The 26,019-nt window shown below is 39.0% G+C and overlaps 1 protein-coding gene across 1 annotated transcript in view; it reads left to right on the top strand.

Annotated features, from left to right (window-relative positions):
• Positions 1 to 26,019, top strand: part of LOC132402155 (dynamin-2-like) — a 246,922-nt gene that overhangs the window by 148,237 nt on the left and 72,666 nt on the right. Inside the window, exon 15 of the mRNA XM_059984821.1 lies at positions 16,683 to 16,796. Coding sequence (XP_059840804.1) covers positions 16,683 to 16,796 — 114 coding nt within the window. The remainder of the gene's footprint in view (positions 1 to 16,682; positions 16,797 to 26,019) is intronic.

Here is a 26,019-nt window from a genome sequence, read left to right on the forward strand (position 1 = left end):
AAAAGAACTCCAGAACTCCATACCTGAACAAGTATAAGTAGAGAAAAGGATCTGAAATAAGCCAAATTAATTCATATGAAAGTGTCGAATAAATGGTCCCCAGGTTTCTTCAAATTTAATTGAAGAATCAAAGATAGTGCTTCTGATTTTTTCCAAACTCAGATAAGAAATAGTTTGGGAGAACCACTGAAATGTAGTAGGAGGATTTACTTCTTTCCAGTTTTGTAATATAGACCTTCTGGCAATTAATGTTACAAAGGCAATCATTCGTCTGATTGAAGGGGAAAGCTGATTGCCATCTTCATTTGGTATACCGAAAATTGCAGTAATAAAATGGGGTTGTAAATCGATATTCCATACTGAGGAAATGACATCAAAAATGTCCTTCCAATAGTTATGTAAAGTGGGACATGTCCAAAACATGTGAGTCAATGAAGCCACTTCTAAGTGACATCTGTCACATTGAGGATTAATATGCGAATAAAATCGGGCAAGTTTATCTTTAGACATATAAGCTCTATGTACAATTTTAAATTGTATTAAAGCATGTTTAGCACAAATAGAGGAGGAATTAACCATTTGTAAAATTTTTTCCCATTTATCTGTTGATATATTACATCGAAGTTCTTTTTCCCATTCTTGTCTAATTCTATCCGATATTTCTGGCTGTATCTTCATAATCATGTTATAAATAAAAGCTACTAATCCCTTCTGACAAGGATTAAAAGTAAAAATCAAATCTGAAAAATCCGATGGAGTTGAATTAGGAAAAGATGGAAGAATTTTATGTAAGAAATTTCTAATTTGTAAGTATCTAAAAAAATTAGATTTAGGTAATTCAAATTTGTTGGATAGTTGATCAAAAGACATCAAAGTACCTTCAAAAAAAAGATCACGAAAACATTTTATACCTTTCCTTTTCCATATACTAAAAGCTTGATCTGTCAATGAAGGTTTGAAAAAAAAATTACATAAAATAGGGCTGTCCAGAGCAAAGTTTTTCAGATTAAAGAATTTGCGAAATTGAAACCAAATTCGTAGTGTATGTTTAACAACAGGGTTAGATATCTGTTTATTGAATTTGGCTAAATCAATAGGAAGAAAAGAACCAAGAACGGAAAATATAGAATATCCCTTAACCTCACTACATTCCAAATTTACCCACTGTGGGCACACAGGTGAATCCAAATCTAGTTTCCAGTACATTAGGTTACGAATATTATTCGCCCAATAATAAAATCTAAAGTTAGGTAAAGCTAGACCACCATCTTTTTTAGACTTTTGTAATTGCCTTTTGCTTAACCTAGGATTTTTATTTTGCCAAACAAATGAGGAAATCTTTGAATCAATATTATCAAAAAAAGATTTAGGAATAAAAATTGGTAAAGCTTGGAATAAATATAAAAATTTCGGTAAAATCATCATTTTAATAGCATTAATCCGACCAACTAATGATAAAAATAAGGGAGACCATCTAGTAGTAAGTTGCTGAATTTGATGAAGCATAGGTAAAAAATTCAGTCCAAATAAATCTTTATATTTCTTGGTGATTTTTATACCTAAATAGATAAAGTTATCAGTAACAACTTTAAATGGCATCCTATCACTCAATAAAGTTTGCGCGTTTAAAGGGAATAACTCACTCTTATCTAAGTTTAACTTATAACCAGAAAAACTACCAAATTGAGCCAACAAGGATAAAATAGCAGGAATAGACCTACTAGGATTAGAAATATATAACAACAAATCATCAGCATAAAGCGATAATTTGTATAACTTCTCATTACGGGTAATACCAAAAATATTAGGAGACTCACGAATAGCAATAGCTAAAGGTTCTAATGCAATATTAAATAATAAAGGACTTAAAGGACAACCTTGTCTCGTACCACGAGATAATTGAAAAAAAGAGGATCTATAATTATTTGTAAGAACAGAAACAACAGGTTTATAATATATTAATTTAATCCATGATATAAAATTAGGACTAAAATTAAAGTTTCTCAATGCATTAAATAAATATGTCCATTCAACTCTATCAAAGGCTTTTTCAGCATCTAATGAGATAACACATTCTGGGGTTGTAGGTGATGAAGTATAAATTATGTTAATCAATTTTCTAATATTAAAAAAGGAATATCGATTCCTAATAAAACCAGTTTGATCTTCTGAAATAATCTGTGGTAATACCTTTTCTAATCTAATGGCTAAAATTTTTGTAAGAATCTTAGAGTCTACATTTAATAATGATATAGGGCGATAAGATGCACATAAGGTAGGATCTTTATCTTTTTTAAGAATTAAAGAAATAGTAGCTTCATAAAACGATTGAGGTAATCTCTTCTTAACAAACGCATCATTAAAGATTTCACATAGCCAAGGAGAAAGCAATAAAGAAAAAGTTTTAAAAAATTCTACAATAAAACCATCAGGACCAGGAGCTTTCCCTGAATTCATTGATGAGATAGCCTCTCTTATTTCATCCATAGAAATAGGAGCATCAAGCAAGCTACAATCTTCATCTATCAGTTTAGAAATATTCAAATTATTAAAAAAATTATCCATCGTAAACCGGTCACCGTCAAATTCTGATTGATATAAAGATTTATAAAAATCTTGAAAAGTGTTATTGATTTCTTTATAATCAGTAGTTAAATTACCGTCTTGTTTACGAATTTTAATAATTTGTCGCTTAGTCGAAATAGCTTTTAATTGATTAGCTAACAATTTACCAGTTCGATCACTATGAATATAAAATTGAGCCCTAGTCTTAATTAATTGATTCTCAATTGAAGAAGATAATAATAAACTATGTTCCATTTGAAGCTCAACTCTCTTCTTATAAAGTTCTTTGGTAGGAGTAACGGAATAAATCTTATCAATTTCTTTAATTTTATCCACCAATAAAGCTATATCTGAATATCTTTGTTTTCTTTTACCAGCGGAATATGAAATAATTTGTCCACGAATAAAAGCCTTGAAAGAGTCCCAAAGTATTCCTTTATCAATCTCTTCATTATAGTTTGTTGAAAAAAATAAGTCAATTTGCTGTTTTATGAAGGTAATAAATTCTGGATCTTGAAGTAAAGTAGCATTAAGTCTCCAAGATCTAGTATTGATAGAAGAATCCGAAATCTTGATAGATAACTTCAAAGGCGCATGATCCGAAATAGCAATAGAATCGTATTTACAATCAATAACATCTGTTAATAAACGATGATCAATAAGAAAGTAATCAATTCTAGAATAACTATGATATACATGTGAAAAAGATGAAAATTCTTTACCTTTAGGGTTCAAAAACCGCCATATTTCAGTAATTCCAGAATCAACCATAAAAGAATTAATAAGTAAAGCTGATCTATTCGGAAGAGTTCGAATAGGTTTAGATCTATCCATCGAAGGATTCAAACAACAATTAAAGTCTCCACCCATAATCAACATATATTCATTCAAATTAGGAAGAGAAGTAAATAAACGTTTAAAAAATTCAGGACAATCAAAGTTTGGAGCATAAATATTAACTAAAACAACTTTCCGATTAAAAAGTGAACCAGTTATCAACAAAAATCTACCCTGTGGATCAGAAATAATTTCATAATGTGTAAACGAAATTGAGGCGTCTATAAAAATAGACACACCCCTAATTTTAGCGGTACAATTTGAGTGAAATTGTTGACCTTTCCAGAACCTAAAAAAACGTTGATTATCCGCCCTCCTAATGTGGGTCTCCTGTGCAAAAATAATATTAGCGTTCAATCTATGGAATACTTTAAATATTTTTTTACGTTTAATCGGATGATTTAAACCATTAGTAGCTGGCATCCTTTGTAGGTGGGATTATAGAATCCACCTGATATTTTGCCTTCCTACTCCTAGGATATAGGACTTCTTGAACTAATATAAAAGGAATTTGGAGATGGCAGGACAACGATCCATATGTGGTCCATGTGGAGACAAACATTATGGAAGTGTGTGGACAAAAGGTCCTGTTTAAAGTGTATTGTGTGACATACAGTATTTTAAAAGATGTTCTTCAAGTAAATAATGTCTTACTTTTCACCCTGGCCACATTGGTTTGGAATAAGTAGGTCAGGCAGGTAAAAGATAGCTGAAGCAGGTCTGGATAGGAGAGGTAGTCTACATTTCAAAAAGAATATTATACATTTTATTTCATAATAGGTAGTGAAAACAGATTTGGACAGCAACCGTTCAGTAACTGAACATCTATCTTTACCACATTAATGATAGAAAAGATGTTTAAACATATGATGCAGGCTAACACACATCATTATTGTGACTCTGAGTTCTCTATAGAGGGAGTATATTGCTTGTGGAAAGTACAATATATAGCCAATTTAAAAAGAAATATTATACAATGTACTGGAGTATCCCACAAATTCACTAGAAGTTTTTATAATTTTCCACCTCATTGGTGAATTGTCCCCTGGAGGCATCATTTCTGGCACTTTGGCTGAGAACTATTCTTCAGCTGAAACAATGAGCTTTTTGCTAGTGGTCTTCACAACTGAATCTAACCCTGTACTTCTGCATTCTCAAATGTGCATTTTCTAGTGGCGTTGATTCAAAATGCTACCTCACCCCTTTCTCTTACCTAGCAGAATTCTGTTGACGTTATTTGCGGTGTTCTAACTGCTGGCATGGATGAGAATAGTTAATTCAGTTCAGAATTGATCCAGTTTGTATGGCTTTGTTGATATAACAGGTGGTACTGATATCAAGTTCTGTATTATAAATGAGGTTGTAGTAATTCTGTAATATAAAACCATTTTTTATGAGCATGAAGTCGAGGAATTTTTGTTTGTTCATAAAAAATGTGCCTGTTCTATTTTGTTACATTCTTTATTGTTCTTTCCAATTTATTGTATTCTATTGCTAGCATATGGTCATCTAGATTAGATGAATTTTCTTTCCATTACTTCTACCCAGTAAAAATTTGCATCCAGTAAAATGAGAATAAAACATTCTGCCAAAAATTTACTACTTACCCATATTAAACAGGATATTACACAGAATTTTTGTCCCAAGGCTGTTGTCAACAGTATTTCTGATGTTTGAGGTATGGAGAGATAAAGAGCCACAAGAAAATACCTCTTCTCAAGGACAATTTTGAGAAAATCAGATGAATGTTTTCTTTGAAATAAAAATCTGTTGATAATAAAAGGGTAAATTTTGATTGCATTTAAATTTCTACCAATAGTAAAATGTCTTTTACACCTCTAGTTCTGTGCTTTTTATGCAGTTCACCTTTGTCTTCACTAACTTATTAGTAATGGTTTCTTCCAAATTATTTATAGGCTGTGTGAGTCACGGTTTTCCTCTTAATTAGAGTTTTATTTGATGTACTGTATAAAGCATGATTGGCCCAGTGCAGCACCCGGCTGTCATTGACTACAGTTTGTCCTTGGCTGCAGCTCCCTGATCTAGATGTGGATCATAAGATAGGGTAGAAGAATTAAGCCATTTGGCCCATTGAGTCTGCTCCACTATTTGATCATGCAGATTTATTATTTCCTCAAACTCATTCTCCTGCCTTCTCCCTGTAACCTTTGACAAACTTACTAATTAAGGACCTATCAACTTCCACTTTAAATATGCTGAATGTCTTGGCCTTCACAGCTATCTGTACAATAAATTCCACAGATTCAGCACCCTCTAGCTAAAAACATTCCTCCTTATCTCTGTTCCAAAAGGATGTCCTTTTATTCTGAGGCTGTACCCTCTGGTCCTAAACTCCTACTACTGAAAACATCCTCTCCACATTCAGTCTATCCAGGCCTTTCAATATTTGGTAGGTTTCAATGAGGTCACACCCACCCACATCCTCTAAACTCCAGTAAGTACTAGCCCAGAGCCATTAAAAGGTTCTCAGGTATTAACCCTTTCATCCCTGGAATCTTTTCGTAAATCTTCTTTGGACCTTCTCCAACACCAAAATATCCATCCTTAGATTTGGTGCCCAAAACTGCTCACAGTAATCCCGATGAGGTCTGGCCACTGCCTTGTAAAGCCTCATCATCACAAGCTTGAGCAACACTCACATTGCTTATAAAATGCTGTAGGAGCTCAGCAAGTCAGGCTTTTGCCCCCTTCCTTTCTAATCCTGATGAAGGATCTTGGCCCAAATTGTTGACTGTTTATCCCCTTCATAGATGCTGCCTGACTTGCTGATTTCCTTCAGTATTATGTGTGTGTTGTTCAAAACTCTGAATGTTGTCTGACCAATGCCTTATAAAATCTCAGCACTACAGTCTTGCTTTTACATTCTAGTCCTCTCGAAATGAATGCTAACATTTCATTTGCTTTCCTTGCTACTGATACAACCTGCAAGTTAACTCTTAGGGAATCATGCACTTTGACATTCATGTCCTCTTGCATCTCTAGGATTTCTGAATTCACTCTCCATTTAGAGAGTAATCTACACCTTTATTCCTTCTATCAAGATGCATAGGTGTATGATTCCCTATGCTGCATTCCATTGGCCACTTACTTGCCTGTTCTCCTTCTGGAGACTTCCTACTTGCCCAACACTACCTGCACCAACGATCTTTGTATTGTCTGTAAACTTGGCCACAAAGCTATCAGCTACATCATCTAGATGGCGTGCCTGCCTTTCTTCCCTCCACACCGTGGATCCCAGTAGTGTGGTCTGTATGGTGACAAATCACAAGTAGAATGTTGGGGAAGGTCTCTCTTTTAAAATATCTTCGACAATTGGCAAGGCCAGGATTGGGCCTTGTTACCTTGTTAGTTGCGATAGATGTAATATATTTTATTTTTTCTTCAAATAACACAGAGCTATGTAAAAGCCAATAAAACTGAATCATCAAAGGTTTCCTTCTTCAACTTTGCCTCCAACTTTGCCTCCAACTTCCACCTTGCCCTTAAATTTCTGACATGTCCCTCCTCATTTTCGATCCCTCTGTTTCCATCTCTGGAGACAAAACTGTTAGAACCATAGAACCATGGAACATTACAGCACAGAAACAGGCCTTTTGGCCTTTCTTGGCTGTGCCAAACCATTTTTCTGCCTAGTCCCACTGACCTGCACCTGGACCATATCCCTCCATACACCTCTCATCCATGTACCTGTCCAAATTTTTCTTGTGTTAAAAGTGAGCCCGCATTTACCATTTCATTTGGCAGCTCATTCCACACTCCCACGACCCTCTGTGTAAAGAAGCCCTCCCTAATGTTCCCTTTAAAATTTTCCCCCTTCACCCTTAGCTCATGTCCTCTGTTTTTTTTTCCCCTAACCTCAGTGGAAACGCCTGCTTGCATTCACTCAATCTGTACCCATCATAATTTTATACACCTCTATCAAATCTCCCCTCATTCTTCTACGCTCCAGGGAATAAAGTCCTAACCTATTCAACCTTTCTCTGTAACTCAGTTTCTCAAGTCTTGGCAACATCCTTGTAAACCTTCTCTGCACTCTTTCAACCTTATTAATATCCTTCTTGTAATTCAGTGACCAAAACTGCACACAATACTCGAAATTCAGCCTCACCAGTGCTTTATACAACCTCACCATTACATTCCAACTCTTGTACTCAATACTTTGATTTATAAAGACCAATGTACCAAAAGCTCTCTTTACTACCCTATCTACATGTGATGCCACTTTTAGGGAATTATGTACCTGTACTCCCAGATCTCTCTGTTCTGCTGCACTCCTCAGTGCCCTACCATTTATCTTATATGTTCTACCTTGGTTTTTCCTTCCAAAGTGCAATACCTCACACTTGTCTGTATTAAACTCCATTTGCCATTTTTCAGCCCATTTTACCAGCTGGTCCAGATCCCTCTGCAAGCTTTGCAAACCTTCCTCACTATCTACTACACCTCCAATCTTTGTATCATCAGCAAATTTGCTGATCCAATTTACCACATTATCATCCAGGTCATTGATATAGATGACAAATAACAATGGACCCAGCACTGATCCCTGTGGCACACCACTAGTCACAGGCCTCTGCTCAGAGAAACAATCCTCCACTACCACTCTCTGGCTTCTCCCATTGAACCACTGTCTAATCCAATTTACTACCTCACCGTGTATACCTAGAGACTGAATCTTCCTAACTAACCTCCCATGCAGGACCTTGTCAAAGGCCTTACTGAAGTCCATGTAGACAACATCCACTGCCTTCCCTTCATCCACTTTGCTTGTAACCTCCTCAAAAAACTAAAATAGATCTGTTAAACATGGCCTACCACACACAAAGCCTTGTTGACTTTCCCTAATAAGTCCCTGTCTATCTAAATACTTGTAGATCCTATCTCTTAGTACTCCTTCCAATAATTTACCTACTACCAAAGTTGAACTTACCGGCCTATAATTTCCTGGATTACTTTTAGAGCCTTTTTTAAACAACAGAACAACATGAACTATCCTCCAATCCTCCGGCACCTCACCCGTAGATACCAACATTTTAAATATATCTGCCAGGGCCCCTGCAATTTCAACACTAGTCTCCTTCAAGGTTCGAGGGAATACCCTGTCAGGTCCTGGGGATTTATCTACTCTGATTTGCCTCAAGATAGCAAGCACCTCCTCCTCTTCAATCTGTATAGTTTCCATGACCTCATTACTTGTTTGCCTCATTTCCATTGACTCCATGCCGGTTTCCTTAGTAAATACAGACGCAAAAAACCCACTTAAGATCTCCCCCATTTCTTTTGATTCCATACATAGCCAAACACTCTGATCTTCAAGAGGACCAATTTTATCCCTTACTATCCTTTTGTTCTTAATATACCTGTAGATGCTTTTTGGATATTCCTTCACTTTGACTGCCAAAGCTACCTCATGTCTTCTCTTAGCACTCCTGATTTCTGTATTAAGTTTTTTTTTGCACTTTTTATACTCAAGTACCTTATTTGCTTCCTGTTTCCTTATCATGTCATACATCTCTCTCTTCTTCTTTATCACAGTTCCAATATCCATAGAGAACAAAGGTACCTTATTCTTATCCACTTCGCCTTTCATCCTAACAGGAACATACAAACTCTGCACTCTCAAAATTTCTCCTTTGAAGGCCTCCCACTTACCAGCGACGTTCTTGCCAGAGAACAACCTGTCCCAATCCACTCTTTTTACAAATGTTTGTAGATCCTTTCTCATTTCTTCAAATTTGGCCTTCTCCCAGTATAGAACCTCAACCCGAGGACCAGATCTATCTTAATCCATGTTCAAGTTGAAATTTACGGTGTTATGATCACTGGAACCAAAGTGTTCCCCTACATACACTTCCATCTCCTGTCCTAACTCGTTTCCTAAGAGGAGATCTAATATTGCATCCTCTCTAGTCGGTACCTCTATATATTGATTTGGAAAACTTTCCTGAACACATTTTACAAATTCTAACCCGTCTAGACCTTTAACAGTATGGGAGTCCCAATCAATACGTGGAAAATTAAAATCCCCTACTGTCACAACTTTATGTTTCCTGCAGTTGACTGCTATCTCTCTGCAGATTTGTTGACTGACATCTTTTATAAACCTACCAATTTCCACAGTTATCTTGACCATACCTCTTCCGATCCTATCTCCTGTAAAAATGCTATTTTTACAGTTCCTTTGTCCCCACCACATCTGTTCCCAGGATGTGGTTTTCCTTTCCAGAACATCAGAGATCTCTTCTTCCTTCAAGGAATGGGGTTTCCCTTTCTCTACCATTGATTCTGCCCTCACTCACATCTCCTCCATTTTCCAAACATCCACACTTGCCCCATCTTCCCGCCTCCTTAATAGTAATAGAGTTCCTCTCGTCCTTACCTACCGCCCCATGAGCTTCCACATCTAACACATTATTCTCCGCAACCTCCACTGACTTCAAGGGTATCCTACCACCAAACATTTCTTTACCTCAACCCTGCAAGTGGTCAATATACTACATCTGCCCATTCACTTCCTCCCTCAGCTCCATTCAGGGCCCCAGACCATCCTTACAGGTGAGGCACTACTGCATTATGATCCCAGTGCAACTCCTCTATATTGGTGAGAGCCATTGTAAATTTGGAGACCAGTTTGTTGCACACCTCTGCTCCATCTGCCTAAAGTAAAACTTCCTGGTGACTAAGCATTTTAATTCCAATTCCCGTTCTAATAGGTTGTCTATGGTCTTTTGTGCTACAATGAGGCCACCCTCGGGGTGGAGGAGCAATATCTTATATTCCATCTGGGTAGCCTCCAGCCTGATGGCATGAATATCAATTTCTCCTTCCAGTAAAAAAAATCTCCCCCCCCCCTTTCTCTTATTCTCCACTCTGTCCTCGTATCTCTTCTCACCTATCACCTCCCCCTGGGTTCCCTCCTTCCCTTTTTACTTTGGTCCATTCTCCTCTCCTTTTTCCCCTGTTGTCTTCCCTCTTCCTCTTGAGTCCTGAAGAAAGCTTGCAGCCCAAAACATTGACAGTTTATTTATTTCTATAGATGCTGCCTGTGCTGCTGAGTTCCTCCAGCTGTGTGTGTGTAAACTTGAAGTGATAAGTGAAATAATTAAAAAATAAAGTTAATTAAATTATAAAAACAGACAAATTACAAACATTAATCTAAAGCAAAATATGTTTAACTTTTTTATCTCCTAAACTTTTTCCTTACATTTTTCACTGAGTAGATGGGGCCTTGGCTCCTCAGTGAGGTACAGGGAATTTCAGCAAAATTGGGCTTCACCACTGGATTCTCAGGGGAATCTAACTGTGGTGAACTATGTGCCTGTCGGGACACGCCCCTGCTGACTGCTCCTGTGGCTCCTCCCACAGGCCCCTGTATAAAGGAGACCTGCGGCCTGAAGATCGGCCTCAGTCTCCAGGACCTTGTATGATAGACACTCACTCCTGGTTCCTTCTTCCAGTCAATAAAAGCTGATATCTCGCCTACGTCTCAGTGTGAGTTATTGATGGTGCATCAATTTTATTGACTGGAAGTTTTAAAACATGGAACCCGTTTTGCGTCCGGACCGGTTGGATTTGGACCCTCAAGACCCTGACGCGGCTCTCGCTTTTGAACACTGGCTTGCATGCTTCCAATCGTACTTGGCGGAGCTTCGTGCGACTGAACCCGCCGTTATGCACAGAATCCTACTCTCGAGGGTCTCCTCCAAAGTTTACTCCTTTATCCGAGACCTGCCGACCTACGAAGGGGCACTGGACGCCCTCAAACGACAGTACCTGCGGCCGGTGAACACCGTCTACGCAAGACATCGCTTAGCTACCCGGCAACAGCGGCCTGGCGAATCGTGCGCTGAGTTTCTCCGAGCACTACAGACACTCGTCCGAGCTTGTGACTGCAAGACGCTCACGGCAGAACAGCATGCGGAGCTGCTGGTGCGAGACGCCTTTGTGACGGGACTGAGGTCAGTGTACATGCGCCAGCGGCTGCTGGAGAACTCGGATCTTACCTTAAGCTCGGCGATAGAGAAGGCCAACGCTCTAGAAGCTGCGCGGCATAACGCCGACGCTGTCCAGTCGCGCGATTCCCCGCCGGTTTTGTGGACGCCTCAGACCCCGCCACCGCCGGCTCCCGGGAGCGAATTCGCCAACGCCGCCGCCAGTCGCCATTCCACGAGCTCCCCGACCCAGACCACGGCTGTGGCCCGTAAGAAACTCGTGCTTTGTTATTTCTGTGGCCAAAAGAAACATCCTCGACAACGCTGTCCAGCGCGAGAAGCGACCTGCTCCAGCTGCGGAAAGCGGGGCCATTTCGCCAAGGTCTGTAAGTCTCAACCTCGAGCGGAGTGCAGCGCTGCGGGTGAAACGTGGGGGCCGCCATCTTGCATGCCGGGATGTGGGCGGCCATCTTTGTCGACGTCAGCACGCCCCGCCCCCGACCCTCCGATGCTTACCGGGTACCCCGGATGTGAGCGGCCATCTTTGTCGACGTCAGCATGCCCCGCCCCCGACCCTCCGATGCTGACCGGGTACCCCGACGGCGATCCAACTGTGGCCACTGTGACTCTCGACCAAAGCGCCCCACACCAGCTTGCAAGATCCATGATGGACATCCAGGTGGAGGGGCATTGGACTGGATGCCTGTTTGACACGGGCAGCACTGGGAGTTTTATTCACCCGGACACAGTGCAACGCTGCGGACTTGCAACGCGGCCGGTCAGTCGGAGGTTCCATTTGGCCTCTGGGTCGCAGTCCGCAGACATCCGGGTGGGTTGTGTAGCGACTTTGGTGGTGCAAGGCACAGTATATCGGGACTTTGAACTGCTGGTCATGCCTAATCTGTGTGCACCTGTGCTATTGGGGCTGGACTTCCAGAGCCATCTCGAAAGTGTGACTATGGTATACGACGGGCCCCTCCCACCACTCACTGTCAAGAATCCTCAGTTTTGTGGGACTTCTTCACATACCCCGCTACTGACCACACACACACACGGACACACACATCCCATCCAGAACCAGGCCAACAGCTGCGCTACCGACACTTGCAGCCTCTCCACTCTCAAGATCCCTCCCCCACCGCTGTTCGCCAACCTGACCCCCGACTGTAAACCTGTGGCAACCAAAAGCAGGAGGTACAGCGCGGGGGACCGGGCCTTCATTCAGTCGGAGGTGCAGCGGCTGCTCAGGGAGGGGATCATTGAGCCGAGCACAAGCCCTTGGAGGGCCCAGGTGGTTGTTGTTCGGACTGGGCAGAAAAATAGGATGGTGGTGGACTATAGTCAAAGCATCAATAGGTTTACGCAGCTTGACGCATACCCCCTACCCCGCATCGCGGATATGGTCAACCAGATTGCTCAGTATAAGGTGTACTCGACAATAGATCTGAAATCCGCTTATCACCAGCTCCCCATCTGCCCAGAGGACCGCCCCTACACCACCTTCGAGGCGGGCGGCCGGCTCTATCACTTCCTGCGCGTCCCTTTCGGTGTCACGAATGGTGTCTCTGTCTTCCAGAGGGAAATGGACCGGATGGTGGACCAGTACCAACTGCAGGCCACATTTCCCTATCTGGATAACATCACCATCTGTGGTCATGACAGGCCAGATCACGACGCCAACCTCCAACGGTTTCTCCAAGTGGCCGCAGCTCTGAACCTTACTTATAACAGGGACAAGTGTGTTTTTGGTACCACCCGCCTTGCTATACTTGGGTATGTCGTGGAAAACGGGGTTATTGGGCCTGATCCCGAACGTATGCGCCCCCTGTTAGAGCTCCCTCTTCCCACCACTCTCAAGGCCCTCAGACGGTGCCTGGGGTTTTTTTCCTATTACGCCCAATGGGTCCCCCATTACGCAGACAAGGCTCGCCCCCTGGTCAAGTCTACCTCGTTTCCCCTCTCTGCTGAGGCCTGCGCGGCCTTCAACTGCATTAAAGCGGACATTGCCAAAGCTACGATGCATGCAGTGGACGAGACCGCTCCCTTCCAAGTGGAGTGTGATGCCTCTGATTTCGCTCTGGCTGCTACCCTTAATCAGGAAGGCAGACCAGTAGCATTCTTTTCTCGCACCCTCCAAGGCTCTGAAATTCGGCACTCCGCGGTGGAGAAAGAAGCCCAGGCCATAGTGGAGGCTGTTAGGCACTGGAGGCACTATCTTGCTGGCAAAAGATTCACTGTGCTGACCGACCAGCGCTCGGTTGCGTTCCTGTTCAGCAACCAACAGCGGGGCAAGATCAAAAATGATAAGATTTTGCGGTGGAGGATAGAACTCTCCACCTACACCTATGATATCCTGTACCGGCCTGGCAGACTCAATGAGCCCCCTGATGCCCTATCCCGGGGAACATGTGCTAGCACACAGCTCGACCAGCTGTACGCCCTTCATGCACAACTTTGCCATCTGGGGGTCACCCGATTTTACCATTTTGTGAAAGCTCGGAACCTGCCGTACTCCCTGGAGGACATCAGGACGATGACCAGGGACTGCCAAATTTGTGCCGAGTGCAAACCGCACTTCTACTGTCCTGACACGGCACAACTTGTCAAGGCCACCCGCCCTTTTGAACGCCTGAGTGTTGACTTTAAGGGCCCCCTTCCCTCCACTGACCGCAATGTCTATTTTCTCAGTGTTATTGACGAGTTCTCACGGTTCCCCTTTGCCATCCCCTGCCCCGACACCACTGCCACGTCCGTCATAAAAGCCCTGCGCCAGCTCTTCACTCTGTTCGGGTATCCCTGCTATATCCACAGTGATAGAGGGTCCTCCTTTATGAGTGAGGAGCTGCGCCAGTACTTGCTAGCTAGGGGCATTGCTACCAGTCGGACCACGAGTTATAATCCCCGGGGTAATGGCCAGGTAGAGCGGGAGAATGCCACAGTGTGGAAGGCCACACTTTTAGCCCTTAAGTCCAAAGGGTTGCCGGTCTCTCGATGGCAGGAGGTCCTCCCTGAGGCACTGCACTCTATCCGCTCTCTGTTATGTACGTCCACCAATGCCACCCCTCACGAACGCCTATTCTCTTTTCCCAGGAAGTCTGTCACTGGGACCACCCTACCAGTTTGGCTGACGTCCCCGGGGCCAGTGCTGCTCCGGAAACATGTGAGGAGCAATAAATACTCCCCGCTGGTGGAGAGGGTTCACCTTCTCCATGCGAACCCCCAGTATGCTTACGTGGTCTTACCTGATGGGCGGGAGGACACGGTCTCCATCCGCGACCTGGCACCCGCAGGTGCAGCAGACCACTACCCTGAAGGCTCTCCGGTAACTGTGAACCCTGCACCAGAGGTGACACCGTACTCACCAGGCCCTACACAGACTCCTCACGACACTTGTATACCGGGCGTTTCGTACGCATTTATACCAGGCGCCTCGCACATGCATGAGGGATCACCGGCGCCTAGTGGGCAAGAACACGCGCAACCCCCGTCCCCTGTGCAATCGCCAATGTTGCCGGCACCTATGCGGTCACAGCCGGTGCTACGTAGATCGCAGCGACAAGGTCCTGGAGACTGAGGCCGATCTTCAGGCCGCAGGTCTCCTTTATACAGGGGCCTGTGGGAGGAGCCACAGGAGCAGTCAGCAGGGGCGTGTCCCGACAGGCACATAGTTCACCACACTAACACTGAACTGAACTGACATGTTCAACCTTTTTGTATCTATTAGTAACTTTTAGACTGGTATATTTGGTGGATGCCTGCAATTTAATCTGCTATAAACTACCAAACTCCCGGGTTCTGATCAAATCCATGCAGAAGTCAGCACAATCTGGTCCTGAATGTTCAATTATGATTGCAAAATGCAGGTTCTTCCATTGAATGCTGCTCTCACTATGATAGATTATACTTGTAACAATATCACCTTGTCAGCCTTTCAGGCTTGTAGCAGTTTCCATGTTAGTTCCTAAAAGTTGTTGTTGTTGCATCTAATTCTGAAACTGTTACCTGATCGAGAAACCACATCTTGGGTTAAATGATGTAGACTTGTCATTACATGGCAGGGTTCTCAACCTTTTTTATGACATGGACCCCCACCATTAACCAAGGGGTCTGTAGGTCACGTTGGAGATCCCTGATGTAGAGAGAAGCTTTTTTCTTAAGTTTCTGCCAGAAAGTAGATGTGGAAAGTATGTGCTGGGACGACAATGCATGATTAGCTTGTAGCTATTTCACACATCCAGCACGTGCCTAGTTCACAATTTCCTTCCCTCCCCTGCCTCCCCTATTAATCCTGTGATTTCTACTAAATGCAGTGATTACTGAGAGAAAGCAAGTAATCAACTGTCCAATTTCATGGTCAGTTTGCTCTAATTAAGAGTAACCAACACAGCTGTTAAAATGAAGATGGTCTGCGGTGGACCTCATTCCAAAGTTTGTTAATCTGCAGTGGAATTGATGAAAGACTAAAGACAAGAACAGATTCATATGCGGTCTTGATATTATTAACAAGTTCAAGTAAAGTTATCATTCAACCACACACATGAATACAGCCAAACAAAAGTTTTTCCAGGGCCAAGATGCAAAACACAATACCAATGGTCACAAACAGCACATAGCACCTACAACACATATTGTTACAATAGCAGAAAAACATACTGTCACAAAATTACAGACAAGTCCATGGGTGTCATAGCCTGTAGATCCCGGAACCAATCCCCTGCGGATAAGGAGGGCTGACTGTATTACAAGAATCATATGGTTTATTACGATATATCATTTACTGTTACTGTGGTATACAATAGTAATGTCAATGTTGTCTTTATACTTAGAGCATCGCTTTCATTACTGTTCAAGGAAACTAAGATTTTATTGGTAATTTGCTCTGGGGTGAACAATAAATTATTCTAGGCTCTTGTTGCATGCCAGAGTGTACAGAACTTATGATTGTGTCACAGTAATAATACTCACAATGACATAAATATATGCAGCTTACAGCACTGTTAAATAAAAATCATAATTGGTGCGGTAAACCTACAGTTGTTTTGGAAGTTGTACAGTCCCTTTACTCGTGACCATAATACTTTGGAGATGTTATTCTCATTTTAAAGATGAATTGATATCAGTAGTATTATGCAATCCCATGATGATCATGCAAAGAAAAGAAAAGCAAGGTACTGTTGTTAGTTTTGAAGGAAAAAAGAACCATTAATAATCTGTCATTTGTCTGTACTGTGCTGTAGGTTTTCTATGTTTCTAATAATCACTTATTCAAGAAGATGAATAACTTAAACACAAATTTATGTCTGCTTATCTGTCCATATTTCCTTGTAGGTGGTCAGAAAAGGTTGGCTCACCATCAGCAATATCAGCATCATAAAAGGAGGTTCCAAGGAATATTGGTTTGTGTTGACTGCAGAGTGTCTCTGTTGGTTCAAGGATGAAGAGGTAAGAGGAATATAAATGAAAGAAATCATGCAATTTTATGACTTATTGTAATTATTGTTAGTACGCAGTTGCACAGTATGTACTATAGTGCTTTAATTCAAAGTCTGCAATGTTTTACTTAAATTGTAGATTCATTACCATGGTTCTGTGTGAACTGTATTCAGAACTCTAGTTGCATCGTCGTAATAAATACAGAAAATCAGAAATGTGGCTCTTCTGTTGAAGTAAGAAAAAATGGAGAATGAGGTTTTCTTGTGGTACTGTTGAATTACTACTTTACCTAACTCCTGGCTCGTTTGTTATTCAGTTAAACAGTGTGTATGGATCTACTACGGTGTTTTAAAATGTTATTCATTTACTTATTCAGACAAATAAGATGCATGTCTCTTTCCTGCTATATATAATCTTTTCTGTGTAAAAGCTAAAGATGATCTTAACTTGGTTCCTAATGGGCATATCTTCACCATGAAACAAATGATCCAGAAAATCTACACATTTTGTACAGTTCTAATTTCAGTCAAAGTCATACGGAATTTTGTGTTGTGGGAAATGGACATCTCATGTTGCTTTATCAGTGGCTTTTCTTTTGGAATTGGCTTTAAAGCTCTCGTTAGAGCATGTTCTTATACTAAAGCAGCAATAATGTCCTATATAACGTGGGAATGAGCTGCCAACGGATATATTTATCTTCCTGAGTCTTGGAGCTGCAGTCATCTAGACAGTTTTAGGTTACTCCTTTACATGGTAATGTGTGAGGAAGTGAGTACTACCACAGAATGCCACCCTTTGAGCTGCCTTTTAAGTTTCTGTATTAGTGGTGATCTTCAGCACCTTGATGATAAGGAAGGTGGTTAGAGACTTCCTCATGTTGGCATTGGAGTTCCCTAGTACCTATGGGTCACAGTTGTTGCTTACTACTTTTCACTCAATCCTGAAAAGCTGCTGGCAATTTCACATATCTGACATGATTTAAATGTAAAGATACATTTACAGATTTAAAAGTTACAACGATATAACTTTGATCTGTCAATTAGTTAAATATTGCTGCTTTAATCATTTGCAATTTATCGTCAGTAATAAATGCAATCCACAGAGGTGGATGTATGATCAAGAATTTTGGTACAAAATATTCTGGGGAAATAATGTGCTTAATGTTCAATGTATTCACTGTGTAATTCTTCCAGAAAATACTTGTAAGAAATGTATCCTGAAAGATGCAAAATAGAAAATTGGTGATGCCCTAATTTTAATCTTGTAAAAGTGGTAAGTCACCACCAGCCTCCCCATGTATTTCAAGAAATTGCTGCTTTTGTGCATTGATTACTGTAACAGGCTTCCAGATTCCTTGGAGTGAACAATATTCAACATATGAAGAAGATTGGATTACAGTTACCAGTCTTTATAAGTACATAACTGAAATGGTTTTGTATTTTAAATGGCATTTTATGTTGTTACATCTTATAATATTACATAAAACTTCTAAAATGAAACAATTATTTCTTGACTTTTTTAAAATTTGTAAATATATCTTAAAGAATCACTTGTTTCATAAAACTTGGGTTGGTCTTTTTCATTCACCATACTTGATTTTTTATTATTTCGGTGTCCTTAAAACTCAGTGGCCTGGAACATGTATTGTCAGGCCAGTAGGTACACTGATGTCTGTGATGCTCCGTGGCTTCATTATAGTATTATTTGCCTACAATTTTCATTACAAGTATATTTTGAGCTTGCAAGCAAAAGAGTGGATAGGGCACACCAAGATCTAGCTTATGTTCTGTGTTAGGGCTAATCTTAATATTTTAAGATGATGCTGCTGCGAATATTTATAATTTCTTAGGAGCTCTGGAGGGCAGGGTTGTGAAAGTTTAAGCATTTCCAGAATTGCACATCATTGTACACTAATGGAGAAAAGATACCACAAGGAACAGAATTAGCAGTAGCATGCTTAAAGACAAACACGAAGAAATCTGCAGATGCTGGAAATTCAAGCAACACACACAAAATGCTGGTGGAACGCAGCAGGCCAGGCAGCATCTATAGGGAGGAGTGCTGTCGACATTTCGGGCTGAGTCCTGACAAAGGGTCTCGGCCCGAAACGTCGACAGCGCTTCTCCCTATAGATGCTGCCTGGCCTGCTGCGTTCCACCAGCATTTTGTGTGTGTTGCATGCTTAAAGAGTTCTTTTCTCTCCTTGACTTAATGGAATGTGGCCTGGTTGAACTGAGCAAGTGAGTAAAGATATGTTCAACACATTTCAGTTTCAAGTTACTAACTCAACCATCATTATTAGGTCGTATTTTAATGCAATTTTTCTGCTGCTGATCAAGGGGGCAGTACTTGTTGAACTTCAGTTTTCAGATCTCCGGTTGTCTACATTCACTTTGTACAAATGTGTTCATGAAAAATTACAAGAATTTTTGCAGCAACAAAATGATTTTCTTCTAACCCCATTCTCGACATCAAATATTTCTTAAAGAATCACTTGTTTCATAAAACTTGGATTTGGCTTTTTCATTTGCTGTACTTGATGTTGGTATTATTGAGTGAGTTATTCATGTGAAACAAAAGTTAACCATTTTAGTAATATGCCTGTGTTTATTTAAAGTGATAATCATAAAGGAACAGGATTAAGCAATGTCGCTGCATCATCCGAGCCCTGCATTTATTAATGTCGTTAATGAACATCTAAATCAATTAAATTTCCTGCTTTATTTCATCAACTCCTGATTTCAATTATACGCTCGACCTGTTGTTCTGCTAAACTATCTGTAATGTATTTCATTAACTGATAATCTCTAACCTACTTTTGTCTGTTTGGTTTGTTCTGTCTTTATGAAGGTTAAAAATTGCTCATGATTATTCTTTACTCTGCTACTTACTGTGGTAACTTGCTGATTAAAACTCCCTCCAGTGCAGATTGTTATAAAGAAAGCAGTAATCTGCTCTCAATTATGTTTCTATTGGTCATTTCTTGGCTCCTCCTCCTGAACTTCTGGACTGAGAACCATTGTTACTACTGATGTGTGTACTACACTTTATTGTCAATATTGCCCTATCTTCATTTTCATACTGCTTACCTTTTCTAAGTATCGATAACCCTAGAATACTGAGTTCCTAACTTTGGCAACTGCAACAATTGCTAGATCAAATTATTTTTTCTCGATCTGTGCCATTTTACATTATTATTAATACTAATATAAAACCAGATCTAGTATGGTTATATTTAATTTTAACTTTTAATATTTGTCCTTGATGTGCCCTTCATGTCTAATATCCTTTTACTCATGATAAACTTATTGCTTATAGTTTCAATTGCATTATACTGCTTTTGTAAGCTGATAATTATTTTTTTCCCAGTATGACATGATGATAATTTTGAAATCTATTAATGAATGTCAGTGTATCAGTTGGGCAGTTGCTGTTATTTGTATTGGTTGATATTGTTCACTGCCCAAACCTTGTAAGACTATGTTCATCAGGAACAGCCATTTTTGCCACTCCAATATATGCATTATATGGTCTCACTGGTGTGCGCTGAAAGACTTCCCAGGTAGATAAGTTACTTACTGATTCAATGATGCCACTCCTCTGCACCAAACAACCACCTTCAATCACTTGCATACCTTTCTTTCTCACTATTTGTTTCTATCCTCCTCAATGTGTTACCAGTTGCAATTCCCACTCCTCGGCAGCCATCCTCAAAGTGCTGTCATGATCCCACTTTTCCAAACCCACCTGATGTGCTATTGGTGTAATATTACACCCCTTCTTCCCAGCATTCTGCTTATCCATAATCTTGTATCTGGATATGGTGCTGCTCCTCAGCCGCAGTCTTTCCTAATTGTACTGCCAGTTCATGATATCCACCGAACCCACTGAAAGCCACGATCAGGTGTGGGTTATCATTCTTGATCACTTCTACCTAATGACTCCCACACCTAGCAACAGCACAGTCTTTCAAGCCTTTTAGTCACCATTAACCTGAGACCAGCTTTGTAAGGAGAACTAGGCAGTAGATTTTGACTTGGAAGCTGCTCTTTTGCATCAGGTACTGTATATTTGAGGTGTTCAGCTGAGGGGCAATGACCAAAGCAGTTATTGTGGCTTTCTAGTCTCCCCTTCAGAATGCACTAGAACTTTCTGCCTCAGTCTGCTTATTGTTACACGGCAACTGGTTCTCTGCTCCAGCATCTTGACTTTCCTCTTCAAGCTCGCATTTTCATCACCTGAACCCTTCTCCTTGCTTCTTAGTAAAGTCTTACCTCCAACCTTTGTTACTTGATTCACTAGGCTATAAGCCTGAACCCAGTTTCAGTTGGAGATCAGCCAAATAGAGTGGGGAAGTTAATTTTGGAGTCTAATAACATTACTTGCCTCACTTACCTGTTGGTTCTCAGAATTTATTACCTCTGAGGATGAAATCCATCGCAGATATGAGCTTGTGTGTCATTTTCTTTAGGCAATAAAACTACACAGTACAATGTTATATTTACATATCTAGGGCTGATTGATGAAAATGCAATTAAAATATATAGTATTTTATGTATAAAGATGTATAACTGATAGTTGGATATAAAATAACATTAAAGCAATTGTAAAGTTAAAACAAACCTATTGTCATTTTACAATTAGTTTTAATTTCAAGCCATGATGATTAGCTGTGAAAACAAATTGTCAGAAAATAAAATTATTAAACTTACTTGTAATTTTCCTACATCCTTTACATAACTGTGCGGGTAGATGATTAAATAACAGTTGTTTCAGAGTGATTTACTTGTCTTGAGGACATTTGCAGTATTTGACCTGATCAAACCAATCCAATTAACTTTCCGATTATCCAAGAGTTCTTTATTTGTTATGTCTGCATTGGTGATAAAACTAGATGTACATGCATTAAAACAATTAGGCAACACAGCAGATTAGCAAAAAGACTGAATCTACAACTATACTTCGGTGTTGAAGATGGTATTTTAATCAATCTCAAGAAGTCTCTGGACTCTTCTTCTGATTTCCAGCTGAATGGCTCTCAGTCAGGCTGGGTTGTCATGTGACTGCCTGTCTGTGCCTGCTGTACAGGTGAGAGGATTTTCTGCACAGCAAGTGTAGACAGGCAGACACATGACAACTCCTACCAGCCATTTCTAGGATCTTTTACTGTGTTCTTCTTTGTAGTAAGTAAAGAGTTTTCACAATTGATGTGTTCTTGAATGAGCATTGATTCTGTATTCTTTTAGCAATTAATGTTGAATAATAGCATTCACAAATATACAATTTAACACAAGAGATTACCATTATTCTTAGTAACATGATACATTCTCTGTGAGTGAAAAGATTAATATCAAATTCAACTGATTTGAACATCTAATTTACTTTCACCATCCAAGTTTATAAATCAGTCGCTTTTCTCCTTCCTCTCACCAAATGGCAGCCAATCGCAGCAGGAAGATATTTTCAATTGTAAACCAGTTTTTTAAAAATAAGCAGTTAGAAAGAGTAGAAAATAGTGTTTACACGTCTCTGGAGAGGAAATTTTCAAATTTTGATCTTTCATTAAAATATCATTTCTTAAATAAAAGCAAAAAATATTAGAATAAGGAGTCTTTTTCCTGAAATACTGTAACTGTTTCTCCTTCCATAGATGCTGCCTAACCTGACTATTTTCTGTTTTAATTTCAGATTTCTAGCATCTGCTGTTTTTAAAAAACTTTCATAGAAGGATTCCTGTTTATGGGATGAGAATACCGAGTAGATTTATCTTAAAATTCATTTAATGGTTTATTTATTTGCATTTATAATAATAAAATATTGTAAAATATTCCTCTTGTCTGTAGTTACAGATGAACATTTGAATGGTCACTACAGTTTACCACTATTATTACAATATGGCTCTTCATTTATTATTACAATAATGGCATTATTGTTGACATTAAGTATACCTGGGCTAATGAGGCAAAGGTTTTGTACCGGTAATTCAGTAACTGAAAAGAATAAAAATAGTGCTTAATATTTTTTTAACACTTCAAAATCTTTGTATATAAATTAAACCACTTTGAAAAATCTTGATTGTTATTGGAGACAGATTATTGAATTGATGACATTCTAAAGGAGTAGAAGATAGTTAGTATAAATGCAGCAGGTCACAAAAAAATTAAGATTTTATTTACTTTGACTTCTAGAATGATGGTAATCCGAAATTCTATTTAACACTGAAGCATTTATTTGAATATTGTGCAAAATTGTAGTTGAAATGTTGTGACCAAGGTAAAATAATTATCAATTACTCTGGGGGGAAAAGCACAGATAATTAGTCTGCAGAATGATTTAAATATTTTCTATATTAATGTTATTCTTAATATATAAAAATTGTTTTTGTTCACTGTTTACATTTTTGACATATTAGAATCAATAGACTGCAATAAATAATGCCAGCATGTTGGTGTGCAGTTTGTTCTGACAAATTAAACTAGTTTCAGGCAAATTTATTGCTTCACAGTATAAATAGTACCACATAATATGGATATAAACTGAGTATAATGATAACCCAAGCCTCTAATCTTAAGAAGTACAAAAATGGACTGCATTATATGCTCTATGTACTGGCAGAAGTGCAGGAAATTAATATTTTAAAATGTTTACTTTGAACTGAACACCCATCTCGTAATGAAACCTTCGCCTACTGGCCAATATCCTGGATTTTGTACAAAGTTTGGCGTGGAGTGCAGTTGTTGATTTGCGGAAATTGGATGTTTATTTTCAAACAGATATATTTCCGCTTAAAACTCATTCTTAAAAAAAATGATGATTTTAATGTTTTGAACACTTTTCTATTCCAGGCACATGATTGAAAATACCTTTTGTTGCAGTTAACAAATGTGGTAATTAAATAAATACTTTTTTGTGGTAATTATTTTAAAATATTAAATAGTGTATCTGCTTTCAACATTTAAATCCACCTCAAGTAAATGGTCAAACTGCAAAAACAAGTTTATTCTTTTTACAATAGTGCAGCTACTTAATTGTCATAATCATATAATTCAATTCTTTGATGTTAATGCTATGAAATTTAAAAGAGTTATTTAGGAAAAAATCCAAATTATTAAAAAAAAATTGTGAATTAGTGAGAAATTGTCTTGATAATAAAACATCACCGATTTATTTGCTTGAAAACTCGCCAATGCAACATTTCTTAACTATGGTCACTTTAAATGGAGGCGTGAGGCTTGGGTGGTCCATAACTGCGATGTAGCTAGTATAAACAAATTAGTAGGCCGGTAAGGACAGCAAGATTAAGAATGAGCAGTAAAATCTGAAACATGAGAATCATCTTATAAATGGAATGATTTTACTCATTGAGTATTTTATTTAAACCATTTTACTCCAACCTAACAGATTCAACTACATCTGTAGTTGAATCAAAGCTGTAAATTTAAGAAGTGTGGTTGTTAGTTCAATTCTACACATAACAGACAAAACTTTGGATTTAAAAAAAAACATGGCGGAACATAAATTAGTTGACAAGTGGCACTTTTCTGAATGCTGTGGTCCAAACTACATTCTTTTTGTTCAGCATTTTATGATAACAAAAATGTAATCAGGAATTTTTTTTAACATGACTTCCTTTCAAACTGCTGAAATAATCTCTCACTCAGTCCTAAGAATATTACATGTTTCATAGCGATTATTTCATCCAAAGTTGTTGATCTTATTCAAAATAACAATAATTGTGTAAATATGTTGTGTAGTTGGATATAACATATTTCCCATTCTTAGGATATTGGTTATTGCTTGCAGATAGTCTCTTAAAATGTTCAGTAACTGGAAAGTATAAGGGAGCATAATTTTGGAACAAATAAGATTTGTTTTTAAAAGGTTATTGCAACATTTAGAATTTCCCAAGTCAGTGAATTAATGTATGATTTTAAAGTGTTTGCAATAATAATTTGAACAACTTCCATATTAAGATTGTGGAAGCTTATACTTTTCCTCATCAAATTAGAGACCAAGATGGTTAGAGGATATGATGCAGCAAAACTGTGAATGGACAATTGTAAAATTAGCAACACATATTTAGCCTCACAGAAAATAAGCTTTCAGCGGACAGTAATCCCTTGAGTATGCTGATAAGACCTTTCATTTTGCGTTTCTTAATCATCCCTTTTTCCTGAAACATATGCCAAGCAGTTGGAGTTAATATCTCTGAAATCAGTTTGAATGTCATATAAAATGAAATTGCTAAAAAGCACTACTATTTCAGGCAAATATTAAATTGCTTCATTGTAAAGATGTCAATTTAAAATTATATTGGTGTGCTAGGATTCAGAAATATTGATTCTATTTAATTTCAAGTCCGTGATATTTTATTTTGAACTTTTTATAATACTTTTAGAAAAATTATTAACTCTACCTTCCCTTCTTATCCACTAACCAAAGTGAAACAAAATAAATTAGAATATTTTCCTCTGTATTTAGTTTCAGTCATGCAATGCAAAAGTTTTCTTTAACCAACAATGAGACTACAGTGCAGTCCTTTAATATTCTTCCGTGATGAATATGACTCGTATTTTGATAATGTAGGTGGAATTTTTACCAAACTATTAGCATACTGCAATAAAATCCAGACATTTAAGCACAAAGATTAAAATTTTACACAAACTTTTGATTAAACATCCTTATGTTCTACCACTCACCTTAACATAGTCTGTAGTCGGTGGAGACACTCAGAAAGCTGGTTCACAAAAGCTGCATATTTATAAGTACTATATAGAAAATTTTGCGGTGTATTTCTCATTTACATAAAATTTTGTCATTGACTGCATTGAAACAGAATATATTTTATCTTTTGTAATTAACTGCAATAATAACACAATCAAACATTGAATTAGATCATTGCACTGACATGGCTGTATTTTTGATCATGAGGTAAGTGCACACAAATGGTACAATAAGCTTTAAGTTCACGGAAGACTTTTGTGTTATTTACAGTAGAGTACCTAGTGTTGAATCCCATCCTTTCAATTGGTACATATCTCCATTTATGATGGTGAGATCAGGTCAGTGAAGTTCGTCAGGTCATAGACCAGGTGTTGTCCAACTTTAGGCCTAGGCATGTCTCCAGCTGCAAAACTATGCGGGGAGAGCCTCCTGTAGGAAGAGTTCCTCATCATTGCTGCTTTTTTTCTCAAAAAATAAAAGGTGAAGGAAAGAAAGATACTTGCTCTTA

The sequence above is a fragment of the Hypanus sabinus genome, chromosome 11, assembly GCF_030144855.1.
Source record: "Hypanus sabinus isolate sHypSab1 chromosome 11, sHypSab1.hap1, whole genome shotgun sequence".
Taxonomy (NCBI): domain Eukaryota; kingdom Metazoa; phylum Chordata; class Chondrichthyes; order Myliobatiformes; family Dasyatidae; genus Hypanus; species Hypanus sabinus.